Consider the following 23674-nt stretch of genomic DNA (forward strand, 5'->3'; position numbering starts at 1 on the left):
AGAAAAAAAAGAATCCCATTTGTATAGTATTTTCCCCAAACTTTCAGCACATCTTCATCAGGTAGACATATAGAGTATAACCTATGACTTTGTACTGTATTCATTTAACAATATATTTGCTATTGCCTTGGATTAAATTAGAACATACCATGATGTAAATAAATGTTTGGAGATTGAACTTTTTTTATATTTTTAATTGCGTTTTTGAGATGGGACTGCAATTTGCACCACTTTTGTAGAATCAACCATATGTGAGACACGCACACTTCTTACACACACACACAAAGATAAAGGGACACATCTGCATGCACATACATGAATGGACTTTATGGACTCACTCCACGCTCATGCACTCCTGGAAGCACACACACACACACTCATACACATGCCCACACACACACACTGCAAAGACAGCATCACTTCCCAACTAACTGCAAAGAACTCTGCAAACAAGTACACCTGTACTACACACGTGCATCCCAGCCCAGCCCATCTTACCTCAATGTACATCCTCGACACAAAAAACAAGTAATTGACTTCGGGCATTTCAGCACCAAATAAATCATGGAGTAGAAAGAAATGAATTAAAGACCAGATTCCTTCCTCTAGCTACTGTACTGTGTTTACGGTCCCTGGTACTGTACAAGCAGAACACACTCCGTGCTCCTGTCCTGCTTGCCTGAACTCCTCAATTCCACTGCAAGCAGACAGTCCACAAGAAAGCCTTTATCCACATGCTACAGGAATGGGCAAAGATAAGAGTTTGCTCGCAAAAGGAAGCGCGAAAGCCAGGCTGAGGATGCGGGGTGCTGGGGAGCATGGCCGAGAAACGACTCCTGCCTCTCTCCCTCAGCAGCACTATTCTGCCTGCTCTGTGTGTAAACTCCCAACTCCCCCCCCCCCCCCTTCCATATTGCCCAAAGGAAGGAGCCGATCGGTGGCCTGCTGCATCAGAGGCTGGGACAGGGGGACAGAGCTCATTGGCCCATGGTAGAGGAGACAGGTGGGGGCTGGTTGGGTTGGAGGCGGGGGGTTGAGGCTGCACCATATGCACCAAGTTTGAAGATGATGTGAGGGAGCCCAATGCCTTGAATGGCTGAGGTATTTATTTCACATATATGTGAACGCATGAATGCATTGCTAGTACTGACATGATGACGATGACGCTATGAGGAAAGAGAAAATCCTCATAGGAAAATGGGAGAATAGGATGATTTGGCATGATACGCAACATGCTGTAGTATCATTATCATATTATAAATGTACAAATCCTAGATATTTGCAGAAAGCAGAATAGAAAATCCATTATTTTAGAAGATAAAAGATATTTTCAGAAATCCATTGCACATTATACACTGAACTAAAATAAATGCAAGAATTTCAAAGATTTTACTGTGGAGCCTATCATATAAATTCATATGGCCTTAATCTATGGATTTCACATGACTGGGAATACAGATGCATTTGTTGGTCACAGATACCTTAAAAAAAAGGTAGGGGCGTGTATCAGAAAACCAGTCAGTATCTGGTGTGACCACCATTTGCCTCATTCAGCGCGACATCTCCTTCGCGTAGAGTTGATCAGGCTGGTGATTGTGGCCTGTGGAATGTTGTCCTACTCCTTTAATGGCTGTGCAAAGTTTCTGGATATTGGCGGGAACTGGAACACGCGGTCGTACACGTCGATCCAGAGCATCTCAAACATGCTCAATGGGTGACATGTCTGGTGTGTATGCAGGCCATGAAAGAACTGGGACATTTTCAGCTTCCAGGAATTGTGTACAGATCCTTGTGACATGGGGCCGTGCGTTATCATGGTGAAACATGAGGTGATGGCTGCAAATGAATGGCATGACAATGGGCCTCAGGATCTCATCACGGTATCTCTGTGCATTCAAATTGCCATTGATAAAATGAAATTGTGTTGGTTGTCCGTAGTTTATGCCTGCCCATAACATAACCCCACCGCCACCATGGGGCACTCTGTTCACAAGGTTGACATCAGCAAACCGCTCGCCCACACAAGTCCATACACCTGTCTGCCATCTGCCGGGAAAGTTGAAACCAGGATTCATCCATGAAGAGCATACTTCTCCAGCATGCCAGTGGCCATCGAAGGTGAACATTTGCCCACTGAAGTCAGTGACGATGTCGAACTGCAGTCAGGTCAAGACCCTGTTGAGGACCACGAGCACGCAGATGAGCTTCCCTGAGATGGTTTCTGACAGTCCTTTGGTTGTGCAAACCCACAGTTTCATTAGCTGTCCGGCTGGCTTGTCTCAGACCATCTCGCAGGTTTTGAAGACAGATGTGGAGGTCCTGGGCTGGGCTGATGTGGTTACACGTGGTCTGCAGTTGTGAGGCCAGTTGGACGTTTTGCCAAATTCTCTAAAACGACATTGGAGGCAGCTTATGGTAGAGATTCAATTTTCTGGCAAAAGACATTCCTGCAGTCAGCATGCCAATTGCAAGCTCCCTCAAAACTTAAGACATCTGTGGCATTGTGTTGTGTGACATAACTACACATTTTAGAGTGGCCTTTTATTGTCCCCAGCACAAGGTGCACCTGTGTAATGACCATGCTGTTTAATCAGCTTCTTGAAATGCCACACCTGTCAAGTGGATGGATCATCTTGGCAAAGGAGAAATGCTAACTAACAGGGATGTAAACAAATTTGTGCACTAAATTTGAGAGAAATAAGCTTTTTGTGCATCTGGAACATTTCTGGGATCTTTTATTTCAGCTTATTTATTCAGTATATTTCTTGATACAATACAATGTGGTGAAGATGGTTAACATACAAAGTTGGTCAAATAGACCATACAAAGATGTACGGCAAAGGGTGAAATATTCATAAAGCCAAACATGCTTTTTTTTAATAGGAAAAATCAAGTGATGCAGAAACATCACTGAGCCTGCGCGTTGTTGCAAGGTGCTAGCATGGATGATACCTCCCACTGACTCTACCTTTTCATTGACTAATCTGCAGCACATGAAACACACCAACACGTGTGTGTGTGACTGGCGTGAGTGCGGTGTGTGCATCCAGACAGAGCCTGTGTGTGTTGGGTGGGTGTGTGTGTGCCCAGCGCACATGGCTCTTGCGTAGGCAGGCTAATCATGGAATCACACAAGCTATAAACGTCTGGAAGAGTGTTGTAGTGCTATTCTTTAGCTGGACATCATTATTTCTTCAAGTTTATAGGCTACCAACAGATAGCCTATCGAATATCATTATAGAATATGCTTAAAATGCCTACGCCCACACATATTGTCTCAATAAATTGTTTTGTTTTTAATACCCTCAAACACCAAGTTAGGCATACCTAATTTCAAAATAGGCCATCATCACTGTGGATGATAATTCTTCACGTTTGCAGTGAAACATGCAAATTGCATCTGCATGCCAATCATTTGATCTCAATCAGTTTCACGGGAATATTCATTTAGAGCTTCATGAGTTACTGTTTCATGAGTGAATTAGCGCAGATGGTGTTAAACTATAAGCCTTTCTGTATTTTGATTCAATCAAAGCACGGTCTGCCTAGTGTCACTCTCTATTGAGTTTTGGCCGCGTGCAGTGTCTTTTTGTTGACTATTCAGCTAACCATCCTAAAATGTAATAAGAAATGAGGTGGTGTTTTTGGTATTACAGTAATGTTATACTAATAAAATAAAATACAATTTTATTTGTCACATACACATGGTTAGCAGATGTTAATGCGAGTGTAGCGAAATGCTTGTGCCTCTAGTTCCGACAATGCAGTAATACCCAAAGAGTAATCTAACCTAACAATTTCACAACAACTACCTTATACACACAAGTGTAAAGGGATAAAGAATATGTACATAAAGATATATGAATGAGTGATGGTACAGAACGGCATAGGCAAGATGCAGTAGATGGTATCGAGTACAGTATATACATATGAGATGAGTAATGTAGGGTATGTAAACATATAAAAGTGGCATTGTTTAAAGTGGCTAGTGATACATGTATTACATAAAGATGGCAAGATGCAGTAGATGGTATAGAGTACAGTATATACATATGAGATGAGTAATAAAGGGTATGTAAACATTATATTAAGTGGCATTGTTTAAAGTGGCTAGTGATACATTTTTTACATCAATTTTTCCATTATTAAAGTGGCTGGAGTAGAGTCAGTATGTTGGCAGCAGCCACTCAATGTTAGTGGTGGCTGTTGAACAGTCTGATGGCCTTGAGATAGAAGCTGTTTTTCAGTCTCTCGGTCCCTGCTTTGATGCACCTGTACTGACCTCGCCTTCTGGATGATAGCGGGGTGAACAGGCAGTGGCTCGGGTGGTTGTTGTCCTTGATGATCTTTATGGCCTTCCTGTGACATTGGGTGGTGTAGATGTCCTGGAGGGCAGGTAGTTTGCCCCCGGTGATGCGTTGTGCAGACCTCACTACCCTCTGGAGAGCCTTACGGTTATGGGCGGAGCAGTTGCCCTACCAGGCGGTGATACAGCCCGACAGGATGCTCTCGATTGTGCATCTGTAAAGGTTTGTGAGTGCTTTTAGTAACAAGACAAATTTCTTCAGCCTCCTGAGGTTGAAGAGGCGCTGCTGCGCCTTTTTCACCACGCTGTCTGTGTGGGTGGACCAATTCAGTTTGTCCGTGATGTGTACGCCGAGGAACTTAAAACTTACTACCCTCTCCACTACTGTCCCGTCGCTGTGGATAGGGGGGTGCTCCCTCTGCTGTTTCCTGAAGTCCACGATCATCTCCTTTGTTTTGTTGACGTTGAGTGTGAGGTTATTTTCCTGACACCACACTCCGAGGGCCCTCACCTCCTCCCTGTAGGCCGTCTCGTCGTTGTTGGTAATCAAGCCTACCACTGTAGTGTCGTCTGCAAACTTGATGATTGAGTTGGAGGCGTGCATGGCCACGCAGTCGTGGGTGAACAGGGAGTACAGGAGAGGGCTCAGAACGCACCCTTATGGGGCCCCAGTGTTGAGGATCAGCGGGGTGGAGATGTTGTTACCTACCCTCACCACCTGGGGGCGGCCCGTCAGGAAGTCCAGTACCCAGTTGCACAGGGCGGGGTCGAGACCCAGGGTCTCGAGCTTGATGACGAGTTTGGAGGGTACTATGGTGTTAAATGCTGAGCTGTAGTCGATGAACAGCATTCTCACATAGGTATTCTTCTTGTCCAGATGGGTTAGGGCAGTGTGCAGTGTGGTTGCGATTGCGTCGTCTGTGGACCTATTGGGGCGGTAAGCAAATTGGAGTGGGTCTAGGGTGTCAGGTAGGGTGGAGGTGATATGGTCCTTGACTAGTCTCTCAAAGCACTTCATGATGACGGAAGTGAGTGCTACGGGACGGTAGTCGTTTAGCTCAGTTACCTTAGCTTTTACTAGTATGGAATTGTCATTTATTTAAATATACTTAAATCATACTTCATGAATATATTTAGGTACATAAACGTATGTCCGTGATAAATATAATTTAGAATATTTAAAATTATAAAATGGTGAGTTTGGATCCTGGATGCTGATTGGTTTATAGCTATTAGTTATTCACAATAGTTCATGCAAAATGCCATGATGCCATTATGCCATTATTACATTTCAAGTATCAATGTGCATCCAGAGTCCTGCAGCCCAGCCAGCCATTCATAAACTTCATCACCCACGGAGAAAAGCATCTATACATTATTTCCCCATGCTTCTTGCCTAGCATTTGGTTTGGTACAGCGGGGGTACCAAACACAAGTCAATTAAGAACAAATTCTTATGTACAATGACAGCTTCGCTGTGTGCCTATCTGCCCTGTGTAAAATGTTGACTTTGCTTTTTTGTGATCTCCACTGTGCCATGCATATGAAGGTGCCGAGACTGACAGCTTCTCTGATCCAGGCGAATTCATTTGTCAGAATTATTATAATGGATATATCCAAAGAATTGGCAATAGATGTGATTGTGTGTTAGCTTTAGTTGGTTAGCTAGCTAGCAAAGGAGAAGTAACGTTAGCTTAGCTTTAGCTATCTTATTGACTCGACAATCAGCTAATTGTTGCTTATTTATACATTATTTAATAATTAATTGTCAGCTGAAGTTCTTGTTGCCTATTTAAACATGATTTATTAAATCATTATTTATGGAAGATCATGTCTCTCGTCATCATTGAACCGCTGCTAGCTAGCTACAGTACATGCTAATGATTTGTTTAACATAGCAATGTGGAATGAATAGAACGACTGGGTCAAAATATGATAATATAATTAACGACCAGCCTGTTTGGTTAGCAACTTCAGAACCTCAGAAACAACTGGCTTTTGCCCAGACTATATCGTCTGGTGGACGGATAAAATAAAAGTAATTTACTAATTAAAATATAGTTTTTAATGAAAACATGTTGTCAATCTTTTTTGAAATATGTTGACAACCTTAGCTTCGCTTCGGGCCTAAGAACAGCCCTTAATCGGGAGTTATCACACGATAATCCCTGGGGTCTCATGCCTTATTGCGTAATTATCTAAGTTGGAACAATTTGAAATACAGTTAATGCATTTAATGTATTCTTTATAAGTGTCTTATTAGCATTTAAGTATATTAAATACATTTAAAATGATCCAAATTGGGACACTTTTTAGTTCTTAAGCACATCCTTAGTATATTAGATAAAGAGGAAAACAAATATTCTTTGAATACCCTTTAGGTACTTTTGATGTATCTTTTTCAAATATAAGAAGGACACAAAAATTCAAATTCAGTATAAATGTAAGTTTGATGTAGTTCACCAATCAATGTCATTATATTATTAGTATTGTAGGATGATCAATTAAATTATATTTGTATTAGAATTTCTGTATATTATTTATTAATTAAATGTACATATAATGTGTTAAGCATACTTTTACAAATATACTTCTACTCATTAACCATATTGGCTATTGTAACTAGCCATGTAAAGGTTACCTTGATTGAAAAAGGCATCCTCTCAGCCAATGTTACAACAGACTATGTACAAAGCAGTTGTGGCTGGAGTGGCAATTTGAAAGTCTATTTTTGGTAATTGTGCACCAGTGGCAATTCACACTTTCATTGCTCACATTATAGTGATAAATTAACATTTTAAAAACGCGCAATGTGTTATTAAAAGTACAATATTATTCAGTTGTAAAATGAACATCAAAACAATTTCCTAAGCTAAATATGAGGAACAACATCATATTAGTAATACAAATTTCACCTGTAAAAAGGATTCTGGGTAATATGCTATTTTCTTTGCACATACTTTACAAAAAGTATACATTCAGCTATTCATTGTCAACTTTCTCTTTCTCTGCACTCTTCTGAAGTGGAATTCAGAAAGCACTTTGAAACTCATTGTCACGTTCCTGACCTGTTTTATGTTATTTTTGTATGTGTTTAGTTGGTCAGGGCGTGAGTTGGGGTGGGCATTCTATGTTTTGTGTTTCTATGTTTAGGTCACTTGTAATTAGCCTTATATGGTTCTCAATCAGGGACAGGTGTTTGACGTTTCCTCTGATTGAGAACCATATATAGGTTGGCTGTTCACACTGTTTGTTTGTGGGTGATTGTCTTCTGTGTCTGTGTATGTTGCACCACACGGGACTGTTTCGGTTTGTTTGTTCGTTTGATGTAGTCCGTTCCTGTTCGTGAGTTCTTCGTGCATTTATGTAAGTTCCATGTTCAGGTCTGTCTACGTCGTTTTCTTATTTTGTAGTTTGTTGAAGTGTTTTCGGTTTTCGTCAGTACTTTAATAAACTTCATTATGTCCAAATATCACGCTGCACTTTGGTCCAATCCCTACTCCTCCTCTTCGTCTGAAGAGGAGGAGGACACCCGTTACACTCATTAATGGCATTGAAACTATACTTATAGTGTACTTGATCACTCACAAGCAAAGTTTCTAAAACACACACAAAAAATAATTTACAGTACACTTTTAATACATGTATTGAAGTGTAATGATAGTGAACATATAGTACACTTAAAGACTGAAAAACAATACATTTAAAAAGCACCTTTAATATGTGTATTGAAGTGAAATGATATTAGTGAGTATATTTATAGTATACTTAAAGATATACTTGAAAAATACATCTCGTATTTCAAGTATATTATATAAATTTGTAGTTTATGTAAGTACACTTCAGTATACTTGTAATATATTAAATCATTAAAAAATGTGTTCTGGTATATTTGGTTCTGTTATGTAAATGACTAATGACTCATTATGTGATCTTGCGAGACATTGATTCCGCTTTGCTCTAACTTTATTAAATGAACACCATTGTGAGAAGTGGCGGAGTGACTCTCCGGTGCGCTCCGGCAGCACTAACCCCTGGTCTGGAAGAAGGAGGAGGGGAGAGAGGGATGAGGATGGATGGATGGATGGATGGGGAGGAGATGGGGGATGCCGTTACAACCACAGATCCCACTCCCTCATTAAAAAAGTTTGACACATGAGATACTGGGAGTTGAGGGAAGGGTGTGGGTCTGGTGGTGCATGCATGCAGCCATCTCATTCATTCATGGGATGAGCTTTCAAACGTCAGAAGGGATTGGAGATTTCATTCATATTTCCTAATCGCTGATGGAATTCATCGTATTAGTGGCCTTTCACAAGAGCTCAGTCAGGATCAGAACGAAATGCATTTGCAGAGTCAGTCACTGGCTTAGTGGGTTCTTTCTAATTTGGGAGGCCACAAAAAGTACATTGGCCGAAATATTGCATAAAAAATCTCTCTCTCTCTCTCTCTCTCTCTCTCTCTCTCTCTCTATACATATATATATATATTGTTCACATTGACATAAGTGTGAAATCATTTTTTCTCTGTTTTAATGGGGGGGTTACGTGTTTTGGCTAAATAAGAAGGAAACTAGATTAAATCAAAGTCTGAAAGAGAGTCTTTATAGATATTGTGCAGATACAGATACAGATGTGATACAAATTCTCTGTAGATTCATTTGGCTAGGTCATGATGCATACAGCATACAGCACTCTACGTCGCAGTCATTCATGACAACATCTTCATAAAGCCACGATGATTCTAAATCACTGGTGGGCCTTGAGCTGGTAGGATATTGTATCTTGTCTAAGTCCATCATAGCGAATGAACTCAAACTGAACCAAATCTTGATGTAAGACATTAGTAGCTTCAACCTTACCATTGAAGTCAAGGGTACAGGTGACTCATTAAAGCACCCAGGGTTATGTGTGTGTGTGTGTGTGTGTGTGTGTGTGTGTGTGTGTGTGTGTGTGTGTGTGTGTGTGTGTGTGCGCGTGTGGTTTTACTGTCCTTGTGGGGACCAGAAGTCCTCACAAGGATGGTAAAACAAAGAAAAATTTGGTGGGGACATTTCTCCGGTCCCCAAAAGGAAAAATGCTATTTTAGGATTAGGGGTTAGGTTTACTGTTAGGGTTACATAATGGTTAGAATTAGAGTTAGGGGTTAAGGTTAGGGTTAGGTTAAGGGTTTGATTCAGGGTTTAGGGAAAATAGTATTTTGAATGGGAATCACTTGTTTGGTCCCCACAAAGATAGTAAAACAAATGTGTGTGTGTGTGTGACTGTACCTTGTTGGAGGCCATCTCGCTGACAGAGTGGCGTGTCTTCAGAGTCTCCAGCTGCTCCAGACACCAGTCCAGCTCGTCCAGAGTCTCCACGGCCAGCTGCTGGAACGGCTCCTCTGTCACACCCACACAAGGACAACACACAAGGAGATGAGCTTACGAATCAATGTTCTTTTAACGTTCGACGTTCATTCAAGAACCAATGATTCAATCTAGAATGTTGTCCAGTGACGCAAGTCCCCTTTGCGGTTTCTATGGGTGGTGATATCATCAGTTCTGTTTAATCAGTCAAACAAAGACGGGTAACCTAGGAGGCAACCTTGTTAAGCTCTCGTCAACTTTTGTAAAGCCCCAATAAACTTTCAACTGCTGAATGAATAGTCAAACGAACTCAACCAATCACATACTTCAGAAACCCTCACCTGCTAAGGTTGTCTTGCACATGGATGGTGGGTTACTGCCAGTTCTCCTATGGACACAGACATCCCAGTTTGAGTAAAGTTTATAAATATATATATATATATATAATGTATATCTATATCTATTTTGTATTTCCTGTTCACTTCATTGTTAAAGGATTTGGGGGACATGCGAGTTTGGGTATGAGAGGTGTAGATTGAACTTACTTGCTGGGTTGACGATCTTGTTGATGGGTCAAAACGGCGAAGTTGCTTCTTACCGTCCTCAAACTGGCAAGTACCTACAAGAACGGTAAAGATAAATAGGGTACGCCATCTCTACATTGTGATAGTTGAGGTCCGTCATGTATGAATAAAAACACATACAAATTGTTATTTCAACACTAGATTAGTGGGATTCATATTTACTCTGTGAGTGTTTGTATCCTATCAAACGTGCTGTTGAATGTAAGGTACCTCAATTGTTTGTGTAAAATATTTGTCAGAATGACAAAAGCTACACTACAAAAAAGTACCAAAAGTATGTGGACACATGCTCGTCGAACATCTCATTCCAAAATCATGGGCATTAATATGGAGTTGGTCAAGTGGAAAGTCACTGAGCTCTTAAGTAAGTTCATTCTACTGTCAATGTTTGTCTATGGAGATTGCATGGCTGTGTGCTCAATTGTATACACCTGTCAGCAACGGGTGTGGCTGAAATAGCTAAAACCTCTACTTTGAAGGGGTGTCTACATACTGTTGTATGTATAGTGTACCTTATAAGCCCCACCCCCCCATACGTCATACATGTCAGAGTCTGGGCGCCCATCGAAATCTTGAGTCGGCACATTAAAAGAGACGGTATCTGGTTTCCTGCGGGTGTCTTACCAGTCAGCAGCCATATCGAGGGAATGCCGTATTAGATTCCTAGCTTGTTCAGTAAAGTGAGTCCAGCTGTGACGCACTTCCCTCGTCATAGGCCCGGCTGCCGGGATGCGCCAGCCACATGCCAAAGGCTGTTCCGGTGGTCCTCTCTACTAGTGTCACCGGTGCCTAGTGACAGCTGTGACTTCACTGGGCCAATGGCAACAACCTATTTATAGGTATTCTTATTTTTTTTTAAGTCTTAGTTACTCAGGGTTAGTCTGTGTTCAGTCAGATTTATGAGTTATTTCCTTGTTGTGTTGGTGTGCTTAACGAAGGTGAAGCCAACATTACAGCTAAATCTCATTCCATATATCTATTTTCTAAGTATTTTGTATGTTTATTGGCTAGAGAGAGATAAAGGTAAAAGGTAGAAGAGAGACTGCTGAAAGAGCAATGGGCAGGATTCAAAGCTATGCTAGCAGCAATACACTGGTCATGTGCTCCAGTGGCAGCAGCCTAGACCCCGAGACCACCCCAGGTCATTTGCTGAATCATTTGTTCGGCTGAAAAACACAGGAAAGGGCAGAATATTTCCAAAACAAACCTGTGCAAATGGTGTCACAATCATGTCTTCTCCATGTCTACAATGGAGAAAAAAAACGGAACAAAATGAGGTTACATCTAGATATTGGTTTAGGCTCTGGTCTTGATGTTTTCAAAGTACAGTAATGGAATCAGTGAAAGAGTTAAACAAATTGCAACCACTTAGGTTAATTAATCCAACATAACTACTGTGGTACTAATGACTACTGTGGCACTAATGACTACTGTGCACATTACACATTTGCAATAATCCTAATCCTTAATCAGGACAGTTGATCAGTGTCTGAAATAAAACTTCAACAACCTGCAGACTGACATTAAAGCAAAGAAAACAGAGAAGGGTAGAACAGGCCAGGTGAAATGCAGGTCAAACAACGGATGCCATGCACTGTACATGTTATGAACCGTGAGGTAGGGAGACATGTAGGGAGACATTAAAGTGCAACTGGTAAAGTTACAGGGTTGGGGAGTTATGCTAAGGTATTTTCTTGAAGCTTCACATGCAAAACAAAAATGGCTTTCTCGGGGGTCACCTAGGGGAGGGCTAAAGTGTTAGTCACTGGTGCCATGGGGAGGGGACAATGGCTCTGAAACCTGTAATGGAGAATGCAGGACAGGCCTTTGAGGGAACCTAGTCAGTGTTTTGTCAAGTTCTTCTCACCGAGACAACCAGTTGACTTCCCAGTGCTTCAAGCTTTCTTCCCTTTAAAAACAGAGGCAAGAGTTGGTGACCTGCAACCGATTAATCACAAGCTAAGGTGTTCAGACACGTGGAAACTGGCTTAGGCTGACAGTAGGCTGGAAAAACAAACAGCAGAAGAAGAAGAGAAAAAAATGTAAGTGGCAAATTTTTCCGACTTTGTCTATGTCTAATCCTACTGAAGCAGAGTTGACATGCAAGCGTGCTGGGATGGAAAGAACTGCTGGTTTCAGTAATAGGGGCTTTGAAACTGGAGGACGGTAGATTTTCCAAACCCACAGAGCAATATGGTTTAATATAGCATTTTGTGCTAATAAAACTGTGCTACATTTAAAAAAGCACAATAAAGCGCTTAAGATACAGTCCACTTAGTAGGCTCTTTCACAGAATAACTTAAGGGACCACACAAACTACTGTAGTATAAGGGAAAGATTTCAAATTGGCCTAACGTGTTCCTCATGCTTTGCGATTGGAATTCCCTTATGGAAAGCGACCCAAGAAACGACTTGCTTTCCACATATGATTTGATTAGTTCCACAAAACCATATCTGTATATAACCTTGGAGTGGAAATCCTTGTATCATCAAGGCCGACAGTGAGACATCTCTGCCATGACACTTACCAATAGATATGAGAGGAAGGTGAAAGGTCACAGAGGGAGACATTAACCAATAGGAAGGGGGGGGGCACTTACAGCTCACTGGCAGTGGAGGAGTTCCTCGAGGGGGCCTTGGGTGAGAGGTCAAAGTCAGAGTCGGAGCGGTAGAGGAAAGATTCCCGGCGCTGGCTGTGAGCGTAGTTGGCCTGGAGCACCAGGCCGGAGCCGGGACTGGCCTGGGGGTCCAGAGGGCTACGCCCCACCGACAATCCATTCTCAACATCGAAACTATGGGGGAGATAAAGAGGAAGAGAGAAGATGAGGAAATAATTCACTGTTCTCAACATCCAGTTCATTTCTTCCTATCATTCATCATTGTAATAATCATGCTCCAAAAATCATTGGAATTTCTTAAAAATGATGCTCTGTCACTCAATAAATTGAACGCACCTTGTGCACACAGCATACACTCACATTTTGTTGTCGCACAACACACAAAAAAATTGAGTAATTCGCAAAAATGTACTTTTCTTTGAGACTGATGTCTAGTCAGACATCACCAAAGGGTCTCAGGTAGACCGGACAAAGGCATCAAGCCCCCCCACCCCCCACCCCCCACACACACACACCTCCTCAACAAATTAAGTTCATTTGAGAAAGCCCCCAAACTAAAAATATCAAAATGGCGTCAATCATCGCACAAACCCCTTTCAACAATGAATGTGATTTATCAAAAGAACAGGAAATGGCAGCATTTAAAAAAAGGCCCATCATTGTTCCAAGTCACACCAATAAACCTGATATGAAAGAAAACATTTGTGGTTGAGAGGGGAACAAAAACATATAATAACGCATTGTGGAGTTGGGTACGTCAGAGAACATTTCAATGGCACTCAGGAAGAACAGTGTGTCTGAATGGTGTTGGCTGGTCAGACTGTGGGAACTGGCTATTTGATGACGAGGGTCAGTCTGAGGTAGCTGCTACCAGGACTCCTATAAACTATAAAAAAACATCTTTATGGCAATTCTATAAACTATAAACCATATTTAAGGCAATTCATATAGATATGAACACATCCATATGGATTCAGATTACTGCATCTCTGCCATGCGTAGCCAAGGTTGACATGCATGAACAGTTCTCTTTGATAATAACGCATCTCAATAGTCTAAAGGGGCTTCCTCTCCTCGTCTCCTTCCCTTCATCTGCGACAGATCTTAAAAACACAGGTGGATCAAAGGAGATCCCCCAGATGAATTCTACACTACATATCTGCCCCATCACATCCACCAGCAGAGCATTTTCAGATCTGTGCAGACAAAGGGAAGGAGACGAGATAAGGAAGCCACTGTAGATTATTGAGATGCGGCCAAGAGTCTGCACTGCCTATAGTAGAGGGAACTGGGATGCAGCCACACATTGATCGGGCTGCAAGATCAGTGTGATGTAGGATTCGGGGGGGAGATAAAAATAGCCCTTCAGTATTGACGTGGTAGAATGTGAGTTGTGCTATTTCTAGACTATCGACTCTTCAGGTAGAGTGGAGTGTCCCGATCACACCGGGCACGGTCCGTCTCCAGCCAAATAAAGGCATTTCCACCTTGATCCCCATCCACAGTCCCCCAACCTCCGCTAACATCCAAGCTTTGCTCCCCTTGGTATGCAGGTTCTGATGAACTCCAGAGCCCGAAAACCGTTTGCAGAAACCGTGGCGGTTCATGGACAGAGACTGGATGTAGCTCGATCCCTTTGCAGATAATTAGTGCAGAGTGATATGGGGGAAAAAAACATCATGCTAAAACCGTTATGGAACACGTAATTGAAACTAACCCGAGCTCGAACTTTCCCCGTAGACGTCTCTCGCCTGATGACACGAGGCAATTAGACAACATTAACATCTGTCGTTTGTAAGATGAGCTATTAAACAGTAGAGCCAGTGGTTTCATGGCAAAATCAAACTTCCTGCTCTGCTTTGGGAACCCCACTGGAGGGATTTATTTTGCTGCCAGTCAGGTGCATAGAAATAGGTATTGATACATAATAGATCATTTCAGATGTATACAGTACATACTTCATACATTATTGTGGTCATAGTACATTATATTGCCAAAACACCTGATATATTGAATATATCACAGCATAAAGTACTATGTCTATATGCAGGAACACGATTTATACAATGAATGTATTTTCTGATTGCAAAAATTGTATACAATGTAAGTAAAAAAATGATATCTACACAATATATTATATACAGTGGCAAGAAAAAGTATGTGAACCCTTTGGAATGACCTGGATTTCTGCATAAATTGGTCATCAAATTTGATCTGATCTTAATCTAAGTCACAACAATAAACAAACACAGTGTGCTTAAACTAATAACACACAAATTATAGATTTTTTTTTGTCTATATTGAATACATCATTTAAACATTCACAGTGTAGGTTGGAAAAAGTATGTGAACCACTAGGCTAATGACTTCTCCAAAAGATAATTGGAGTCAGGAGTCAGCTAACCTGGAGTCCAATCAATGAGAGAAGATTGGAGATGTTGGTTAGAGCTGTCCAGCCCTATAAAAACAAACACAAAATTTGAGTTTGCTATTCACAAGAAGCATTGTCTGATGTGAACCATGCCTCGAACAAAAGAGATCTCAGAATACGCAAGATTAAGAATTGTTGACTTGCATAAGGCTGGAAAGGGTTACAAAAGTATCTCTAAAAGCCTTGATGTTCATCAGTCCACAGTAAAACAAATTGTATATAAATGGAGAAAGTTCAGCACTGTTGCTACTCTCCCTAGGAGTGGCCGTCCTGCAAAGATGACTGCAAGAGAACAGCACAGAATGCTCAATGAAGTTAAGAAGACTCCTAGAGTGTCAGCTAAAGACTTAAAGAAATCTCTGGAACATGCTAACATCTCTGTTGATAAGTCTACGATACGTAAAACACTAAACAAGAATGGTGTTCATGAGAGGACACCACGGAAGAAGCCACTGCTGTCCAAAAAAAACATTGCTACACGTCTGAAGTTTGCAAAAGTGCACCTGGATTTTCCACAGCGCTGCTGGCACACATATTCTGTGGACAGATGAAACTACAGTTGAGTTGTTTACAAGGAACACACAACACTATGTGTGGAGAAAAAAAGGCACAGCACACCAACATCAAAACCTCATCCCAACTGTAAAGTATGGTGGAGACGGGGCATCATGGTTTGGGGCTGCTTTGCTGCCTCAGGGCCTGGACAGCTTTCTATCATCGACGGAAAAACAAATTCCCAAGTTCATCAAGACATTTTGCAGGAGAATGTAAGGCTGTCTGTCTGCCAACTGAAGCTCAACAGAAGTTAGATGATGCAACAGGACAACGACCCATAACACAGAAGTAAATCAACAACGGAATGGCTTCAACAGACGAAAATACTCCTTCTGGAGTGGCCCAGTCAGAGTCCTGACCTCAACCCGATTGAGATGCATGACCTCGAAAGCGGTTCACACCAGACATCCCAAGAATATTGCGGAACTGAAACGGTTTTGTAAAGAGGAATGATACAAAATTCTTCCTGACCGTTGCGCAGGTCTGATCCGCAACTACAGAAAACGTTTGGTTGAGGTTATTGCTGCCAAAGGAGGGTCAACCAGTTATTAAATCCAAGGGTTCACATACTTTTTCACCCTGCTCTGTGGATGTTTACACAGTGTGTTCAATAAAGACATGAAAACGTTTAATTGTTTGTGTGTTATCAGTTTAAGCAGACTGTGTTTGTCTATTGTAGTGACTTCGATGAAGATCAGATCAAATGTTATGACCAATTTATTCAGAAATCCAGGTAATTCCAAAGGGTTCACATACTTTTTCTTGCCACTGTACCTGTTTTAGGATTAAAACCAAAAACATGTAAATCAAATGGAGAGAACAATAGGCAAGCCAAAAGTATATATGGCTACAGTAGGCACTCCATTCAATTCGCCATCCACTTCATTCCCTGGGATGTTGCATGAGGACAAGACGCTGGTCTAATACAGTGTGTTATGCAATCGATGCTGAAGCCCTCCTCCATTCATATGACAGAATACTATAGATACTGTAGTGACAGAGAGCGATGGGGGAGACACTGGCCGTGGCCCCACTCTCCGAGGTTGTCTCAGGGAGAGTTGGGATATGCAAGAAAAACATTTCCAATTCCCACATGCGTATAAAACACACTTGTACATGTCTGAAATAGGACAAATATAAGCATCCACAAAATGATTATTTATTACTATGTAGGAGCACAGACTGTTCAGTGCTGAGACGAGCAGAGAGAGAGAGAGAGCGAGAGAGTGAGAGTGAGCGAGAGAGATTTCCAAACCTTCCATAACAAAGCCATCACCTACAGAGAAATAAACCTGGAGAAGAGCCCCCTAAGCAAGCTGGTCCTGGGGCTCTGTTCACAAACACAAACACAAACAGACCCCACAGAGCCCCAGGACAGCAACACAATTAGACCCAACCAAATCATGAGGAAACGATAATTACTTTGGAAATACATTGGAAAACATTGGAAATAATTTACCAAAAATCAGAGCAAATTAGAATGCTATTTGTCCCAAAACAGAGTACACAGTGGCAGAACACCTGACCACTGTGATTGACCCAAAAATAAGGATATGTACAGAAGGATATGTAGTGAGAATAGCCTTGCTATTGAGAAAGGTCGCCGTAGGCAGACCTGGCTCTCAAGAGAAGACAAGCTGAGGTGAACATGAGGTGGAAACTGAGCTGCACTTCCTAACCTCCTGCCAAAAGTATGACCATAACAGAGACACATATTTCCCTCAGATAACACAGACGCACAAAGAATTCAAAAACAAATCAAATTTTGATAAACTCCCATATCTATTGGGTGAAATACGACAGTGTGCCATCACAGCAGCAAGATTTGTGACCTGTTGCCACGAGAAAACAACAAGAACAAACACCATTGTAAATACAATCTATATTTATGTTTATTTATTTTCCCTTTCGTACTTTAACTATTTGCACATCATTACAACACTGTATATATACATAATATGACATTTGAAATGTCTTTATTATTTTGGAACTTTTATAAGTGTAATGTTTACTGATAATTTTATATAGTTTATTTAACTTTTATGTATTATCTATTTCACTTACTTTGGCAATGTAACTGCCAATAAAGTACTTAAATTGTAATTGAATTGAGAGAGCACAGGTTGTTCAACACTGAGACACATTAGGGCATTTCGCTCGTAGTGTACATACTGAGCGTGAGGGGATTCTATATTGAACGAGGTGGCATTGCTAGGGGCGCTGTGCATGTATATACGTGTGTGTGAGAGTGTGAGAATGTGTTGTGTGTAGTGTTCTAAAAATACCTGTGCCATCGCTCCCTCTCTCTCTTCCTCTGGTTGATTCTAGACACTGACTACTGTATGGCTATTTGTGCATCTGCAGCTCGATCGCTTCTGTCTCTGCGCTGCAAAAAAATAGCCTCTCCGTGCTGGGATTAGAGGCAGAACATCTAAAAATAGGTTTTCAGGTGAATCGGGCTCCCACTTTCTCTCATTTTCTCTCCTTCCCCCACTCCCATCGCCGAGACCACAGTCTTCCCTTCATTCATAAATATTTATGGAGGGTTTCTATTTTAAACAGATGCCAGGCTAAATTTAGTTTCCATCAAAAATGTCCGCCCACGTCTTTCCCTCGCTGGCACTCGCACAGCTTTTCTCCTCAGCGGCTCGGTTCAAAGCCTTCTGAATGGGCCTTCTGACTTAATCATCAGTTTTTACTTTGTTTACCTTTCAGTTGATTACTGCACAGTGACGCTGTAGGCTACCACGGTTGATTCGCTCGTACATGTTGTGCAGTGCGAGAGTATACATTGTTTCCTTAGCACACTCTTGGGCTATTGTTGTTCGATATGTATTGAAAGTACAAATACATTTTTGAAATATGAGTATCATTACACTTGGCACATTGGAAGTGTTACATTAGCCAATTTTGGGCATATCGACAAAACATGAGTGTAGTCATACTGTGATACAACAGATACTGCTGGACACATGCAATAATGTGCATGTTTGGCTAAGTTTCAAATCATCTTCATACACTTAAAGAGACACACCACAGGTCTACATGTCCAACCTAGGGTTTTGTATATGGATGCGAGCCACCATGGAGAAATGCTGAATATGTTATCTGTATTTGTTTGGAGTTCAGGGTTTAAATTCAGAGCAGAGGAAGCTCCCATATGGCACCACTATGGCTTCTTTGTGCTTCTGTACTTTAAAAAAACCTCCATTGTCTTCTCTCATTCCCATACCTACCAGTCATACCCTCAGACACAAACAAACACAAGTGTGAACAGAAATTAAAAGAGCGGAAAGGAAAACGGTCCCAAAATAATTCTGGGGGAGTGGGCGTTCAACATAAGATTGGGAACATAGTGAGTGATCGGAGAGCTGTAGGTATTGAACGTTTGACTGTGAATGTTTGTTCTGCTTGGGATAGGGTCCCTCTACTGGACTTTGTTGAAATCACAAGCCTTGAATTGACTCGACCGAGGGCCCTAGAACAGTGGTTCCCACTGAAGTACTCCCTCATGGGTCTTCTTAAGTACCCCCTGTGGATAGGCCAAGTACCCCCAGGGGTCCTAGTACCTCTGGTTGGGAACCACTGCCCTAGAACATGGGTTCGCAAACTTTTTGGGGACCGGGGACCCATTTTGTGATGGCAAATTCATCAGGTACCCCCTCAAAATCAGAACACAACTTTTGTGCATACAACACAATTTGTGTGCATACAATGACTTTTATTATGAATGCTGCCGTACATGGTCAGACTAACCAAGTCTCAGACCCTGTGAAATAACATTTTAATGCCCCCACCCCCCACCCCAACCCCTTTCAGTTTTAGAGCTAATTTCCTGCAATTTTCCCATGGAGAAGAGAGACAATTTTGCAGTTTTAAGGCTTAAATTACAGTGCACTTATGTTCAAACCCCAAAATGTAGGGAATACAAGAAGTAATGAGTTGAAAACTGGATCATTGATGGAATACTGTGGATCCCTGTGAGTCTCCCAGGTCCTGTTGTGCATCTAAGTGTATATTGTAGATCAGGGCTGTTCAATGTCGGTCCTGGAGGGCCGAAACATTTCTGGTTTTCGTCCTTCTCCTTTTAATATGGGACTTCAGACCTGGGACACCTTCTGAGTGCAATTAACTAGTATCCAGTAGAAACAAAAAACAGTAGGACCGGAATTGAACAGCCCTATTAATAATATTACATTGTATTGTGTTGTATTGCACCGTCTACCTTCTTCCATGGACCCGTTGGCCAAATTTATTTCATCTGTTGTTGCTAGCAATATTCATTTATTAATTTTTTATTTTGCCGCGGACACCCTGCAGTACCTCCGCGAACACCAGCTTGGGAACCATTGCCCTTAGAACACGAGAGAGATGCTAGTAAAAACAACTATTGATAGCTATTGAATATTTATTGTGATTTATTTTCTCTTTCTTCTTCTTCTTTTTTGAAATAGGTCTAGTCGTATTGTTCTTTAGTCTCAGTGTCCTTAGCTGTTCCTGTCCATTAGTGTTCTGTATTTTGTCATGTTCTATGTTTTGTGTGGAACACAGGAAGAATAAATAATATATTATATATATATTATACAGTGGGGAGAACAAGTATTTGATACACTGCCGATTTTGCAGGTTTTCCTACTTACAAAGCATGTAGAGGTGTGTAATTTTTATCATAGGTACACTTCAACTGTGAGAGACGGAATCTAAAACAAAAATCCAGAAAATCACATTGTATGATTTTTAAGTAATTAATTAACATTTTATTGCATGACATAAGTATTTGATACATCAGAAAAGCAGAACTTAATATTTGGTACAGAAACCTTTGTTTGCAATTACAGAGATCAGACGTTTCCTGTAGTTCTTGACCAGGTTTGCACACACTGCAGCAGGGATTTTGGCCCACTCCTCCATACAGACCTTCTCCAGATCCTTCAGGTTTCGGGGCTGTCGCTGGGCAATACGGACTTTCAGCTCCCTCCAAAGATTTTCTATTGGGTTCAGGTCTGGAGACTGGCTAGGCCACTCCAGGACCTTGAGATGCTTCTTACGGAGCCACTCCTTAGTTGCCCTGGCTGTGTGTTTTGGGTCGTTGTCATTCTGGAAGACCCAGCCACGACCCATCTTCAATGCTCTTACTGAGGGAAGGAGGTTGTTGGCCAAGATCTCGCGATACATGGCCCCATCCATCCTCCCCTCAATACGGTGCAGTCGTCCTGTCCCCTTTGCAGAAAAGCATCCCCAAAGAATGATGTTTCCACCTCCATGCTTCACAGTTGGGATGGTGTTCTTGGGGTTGTACTCATCCTTCTTCTTCCTCCAAACACAGCGAGTGGAGTTTAGACCAAAAAGCTATATTTTTGTCTCATCAGACCACATGACCTTCTCCCATTCCTCCTCTGGATCATCCAGATGGTCATTGGCAAACTTCAGACAGGCCTGGACATGCACTGGCTTAAGCAGGGGGACCTTGCGTGCGCTGCAGGATTTTAATCCATGACGGCGTAGTGTGTTACTAATGGTTTTCTTTGAGACTGTGGTCCCAGCTCTCTTCAGGTCATTGACCAGGTCCTGCCGTGTAGTTCTGGGCTGATCCCTCACCTTCCTCATGATCATTGATGCCCCACGAGGTGAAATCTTGCATGGAGCCCCAGACCGAGGGTGATTGACCGTCATCTTGAACTTCTTCCATTTTCTAATAATTGCGCCAACAGTTGTTTCCTTCTCACCAAGCTGCTTGCCTATTGTCCTGTAGCCCATCCCAGCCTTGTGCAGGTCTACAATTTTATCCCTGATGTCCTTACACAGCTCTCTGGTCTTGGCCATTGTGGAGAGGTTGGAATCTGTTTGATTGAGTGTGTGGACAGGTGTCTTTTATGCAGGTAACGAGTTCAAACAGGTGCAGTTAATACAGGTAATGAGTGGAGAACAGGAGGGCTTCTTAAAGAAAAACGAACAGGTCTGTGAGAGCCGGAATTCTTACTGGTTGGTAGGTGATCAAATACTTATGTCATGCAATAAAATGCAAATTAATTATTTAAAAATCATACAATGTGATTTTCTGGATTTTTGTTTTAGATTCCGTCTCTCACAGTTGAAGTGTACCTATGATAAAAATTACAGACCTCTACATGCTTTGTAAGTAGGAAAACCTGCAAAATCGGCAGTGTATCAAATACTTGTTCTCCCCACTGTATAAGGGCCTCCCGAGTGGCGCAGCAGTCTAAGGCACTGCATCGCGGTCTAAGGCACTGCATCGCGGTCTAAGGCACTGCTTCGCAGTGCTTGAGGCATCACTACAGACCCGGGATTGATCCCAGGCTGTGTCACAACTGGCTGTGACTGGGAGTCCCATAGGGCGGCGCACAATTGGCCCAGCGTTGTCCGGGTTAGGGGAGGGTTTGGCCGTGGGTTGGCCGGGGGTGCTTTACTTGGCTCATCGCGCTCTAGCGTCTCCTTGTGGCGGGCTGGGCGCCTGCAGGCTGATTTTGGTCATCAGTTGCACAGTGTTTCCTTCGACACATTGGTGCAGCTGGCTTCCAGGTTAAGCTGGAGGGTGTTAAGAAACGCGGTTTGGCGGGTCATGTTTCTGAGGACGCATGACTCGACCTTCGCCTCTCCTGAGCTCGTTGGGGAGTTGCAGCAACGAGACAAGATCGAAATTGGGGAGAAAAAGGGGGTTAATTACACAAATATATACAAAAGTATGTGGACACCCCTTCAAATGAATGGATTCGTCTATTTCAGCCACACCCGTTGCTGACAGGCGTATAAATCGAGCACACAGCCATGAAATCTCCATCGACAAACATTGGTAGTAGAATGGCCTTACTGAAGAGCTCAGTGACTTTCAACGTGGCACCGTCATAGGATGCCACCTTTCCAACAAGTCAGTTTGCACATTTCTGCCCTGCTACAGTAGCCCCGGTCAACTGTAAGGGCTGTTATTGTGAAGTGGAAACATCTAGTAGCAACAACAGCTCAGCAGCGAAGTGGTAAGTCACAGGAGGGGACCGCCGAGTGCTGAAGCGAGTAGCGAGTAAAAATCGTCTGCCATCGGTTGCAACACTCACTACCGAGTTCCAAACTCCCTCTGGAAGCAACGTCAGCACAATAACTGTTAGTCAGGAGCTTCATGAAATGGGTTTCCATGGCGCTACAGCATACAATGACATTCTAGACAATTCTGTGGTTCCAACTTTGTGGCAAGAGTTTGGGGAAGGCCCTTTCCTGTTTCAGCATGACAATGCCCCTGTGCACAAATCAAGGTCCATACAGAAATGGTTTGTCGAGATCGGCGTGGAAGAACTTGACTGGCCTGCACAGAGCCCTGACCTCAACCCCATCGAACACCTTTGGGATGAATTGGAACGCAGACTGCGAGCCAGGCCTAATCGCCCAACATTAGTGCCCGACCTCAGTAATGCTCTTGTGGCTGAATGGAAGCAAGTCCCCCGCAGCAATGTTCCAACATCTAGTGGAAAGCCTTTCCAGAAGAGTGGAGGCTGTTATAGCAGCAGAGTGGGGATCAGCTCCATATTAATGCCCATGATTTTGGAATGAGATGTTCGATGAGCAGGTGTCCACATACTTTTGGTAATGTAGTGTATATATCAGCAGTTTCCCTCTTGTTTTATGTCACTCACTGACAGTCACTCAACTAGCCCAACTCAGTAAAAACAAATTGTTTGGTAAATTAGTGTAGTTAGTCTAGACAGCGATTTAAACTTGTAGTAATAATTGCCAAATTACCGACTGGGAAACCAGGGCACATGACCAGGTGCCCTGACCTCCAGGGGGCCCCATTGATTTTGTTCGTCACTCTCACTCAGCTAT

At 42.3% G+C, this 23674-nt stretch overlaps 1 protein-coding gene across 7 annotated transcripts in view; it reads right to left on the reverse strand.

The window, feature by feature from the left end:
• LOC139551032 (3',5'-cyclic-AMP phosphodiesterase 4C-like) overlaps nucleotides 1-23674 on the reverse strand; it is a 62462-nt gene that overhangs the window by 8111 nt on the left and 30677 nt on the right. For 3 of the 7 annotated variants that reach the window (XM_071362371.1, XM_071362376.1, XM_071362375.1), the window contains exons 2-7: nucleotides 12838-13029; nucleotides 12105-12146; nucleotides 11445-11481; nucleotides 10199-10272; nucleotides 9992-10041; nucleotides 9576-9694 (exon numbers count right to left, since the gene is read on the reverse strand). In XM_071362371.1, coding sequence (XP_071218472.1) covers nucleotides 9576-9694; nucleotides 9992-10041; nucleotides 10199-10272; nucleotides 11445-11481; nucleotides 12105-12146; nucleotides 12838-13029 — 514 coding nt within the window. Of the gene's footprint in view, nucleotides 1-9575; nucleotides 9695-9991; nucleotides 10042-10198; nucleotides 10273-11444; nucleotides 11482-12104; nucleotides 12147-12837; nucleotides 13030-23674 lie in introns of those variants that run through there. The other 4 variants (XM_071362372.1, XM_071362374.1, XM_071362373.1 and 1 more) reach the window with 4 other exon arrangements.

This window comes from Salvelinus alpinus, chromosome 23, assembly GCF_045679555.1.
Source record: "Salvelinus alpinus chromosome 23, SLU_Salpinus.1, whole genome shotgun sequence".
Lineage (NCBI taxonomy): Eukaryota > Metazoa > Chordata > Actinopteri > Salmoniformes > Salmonidae > Salvelinus > Salvelinus alpinus.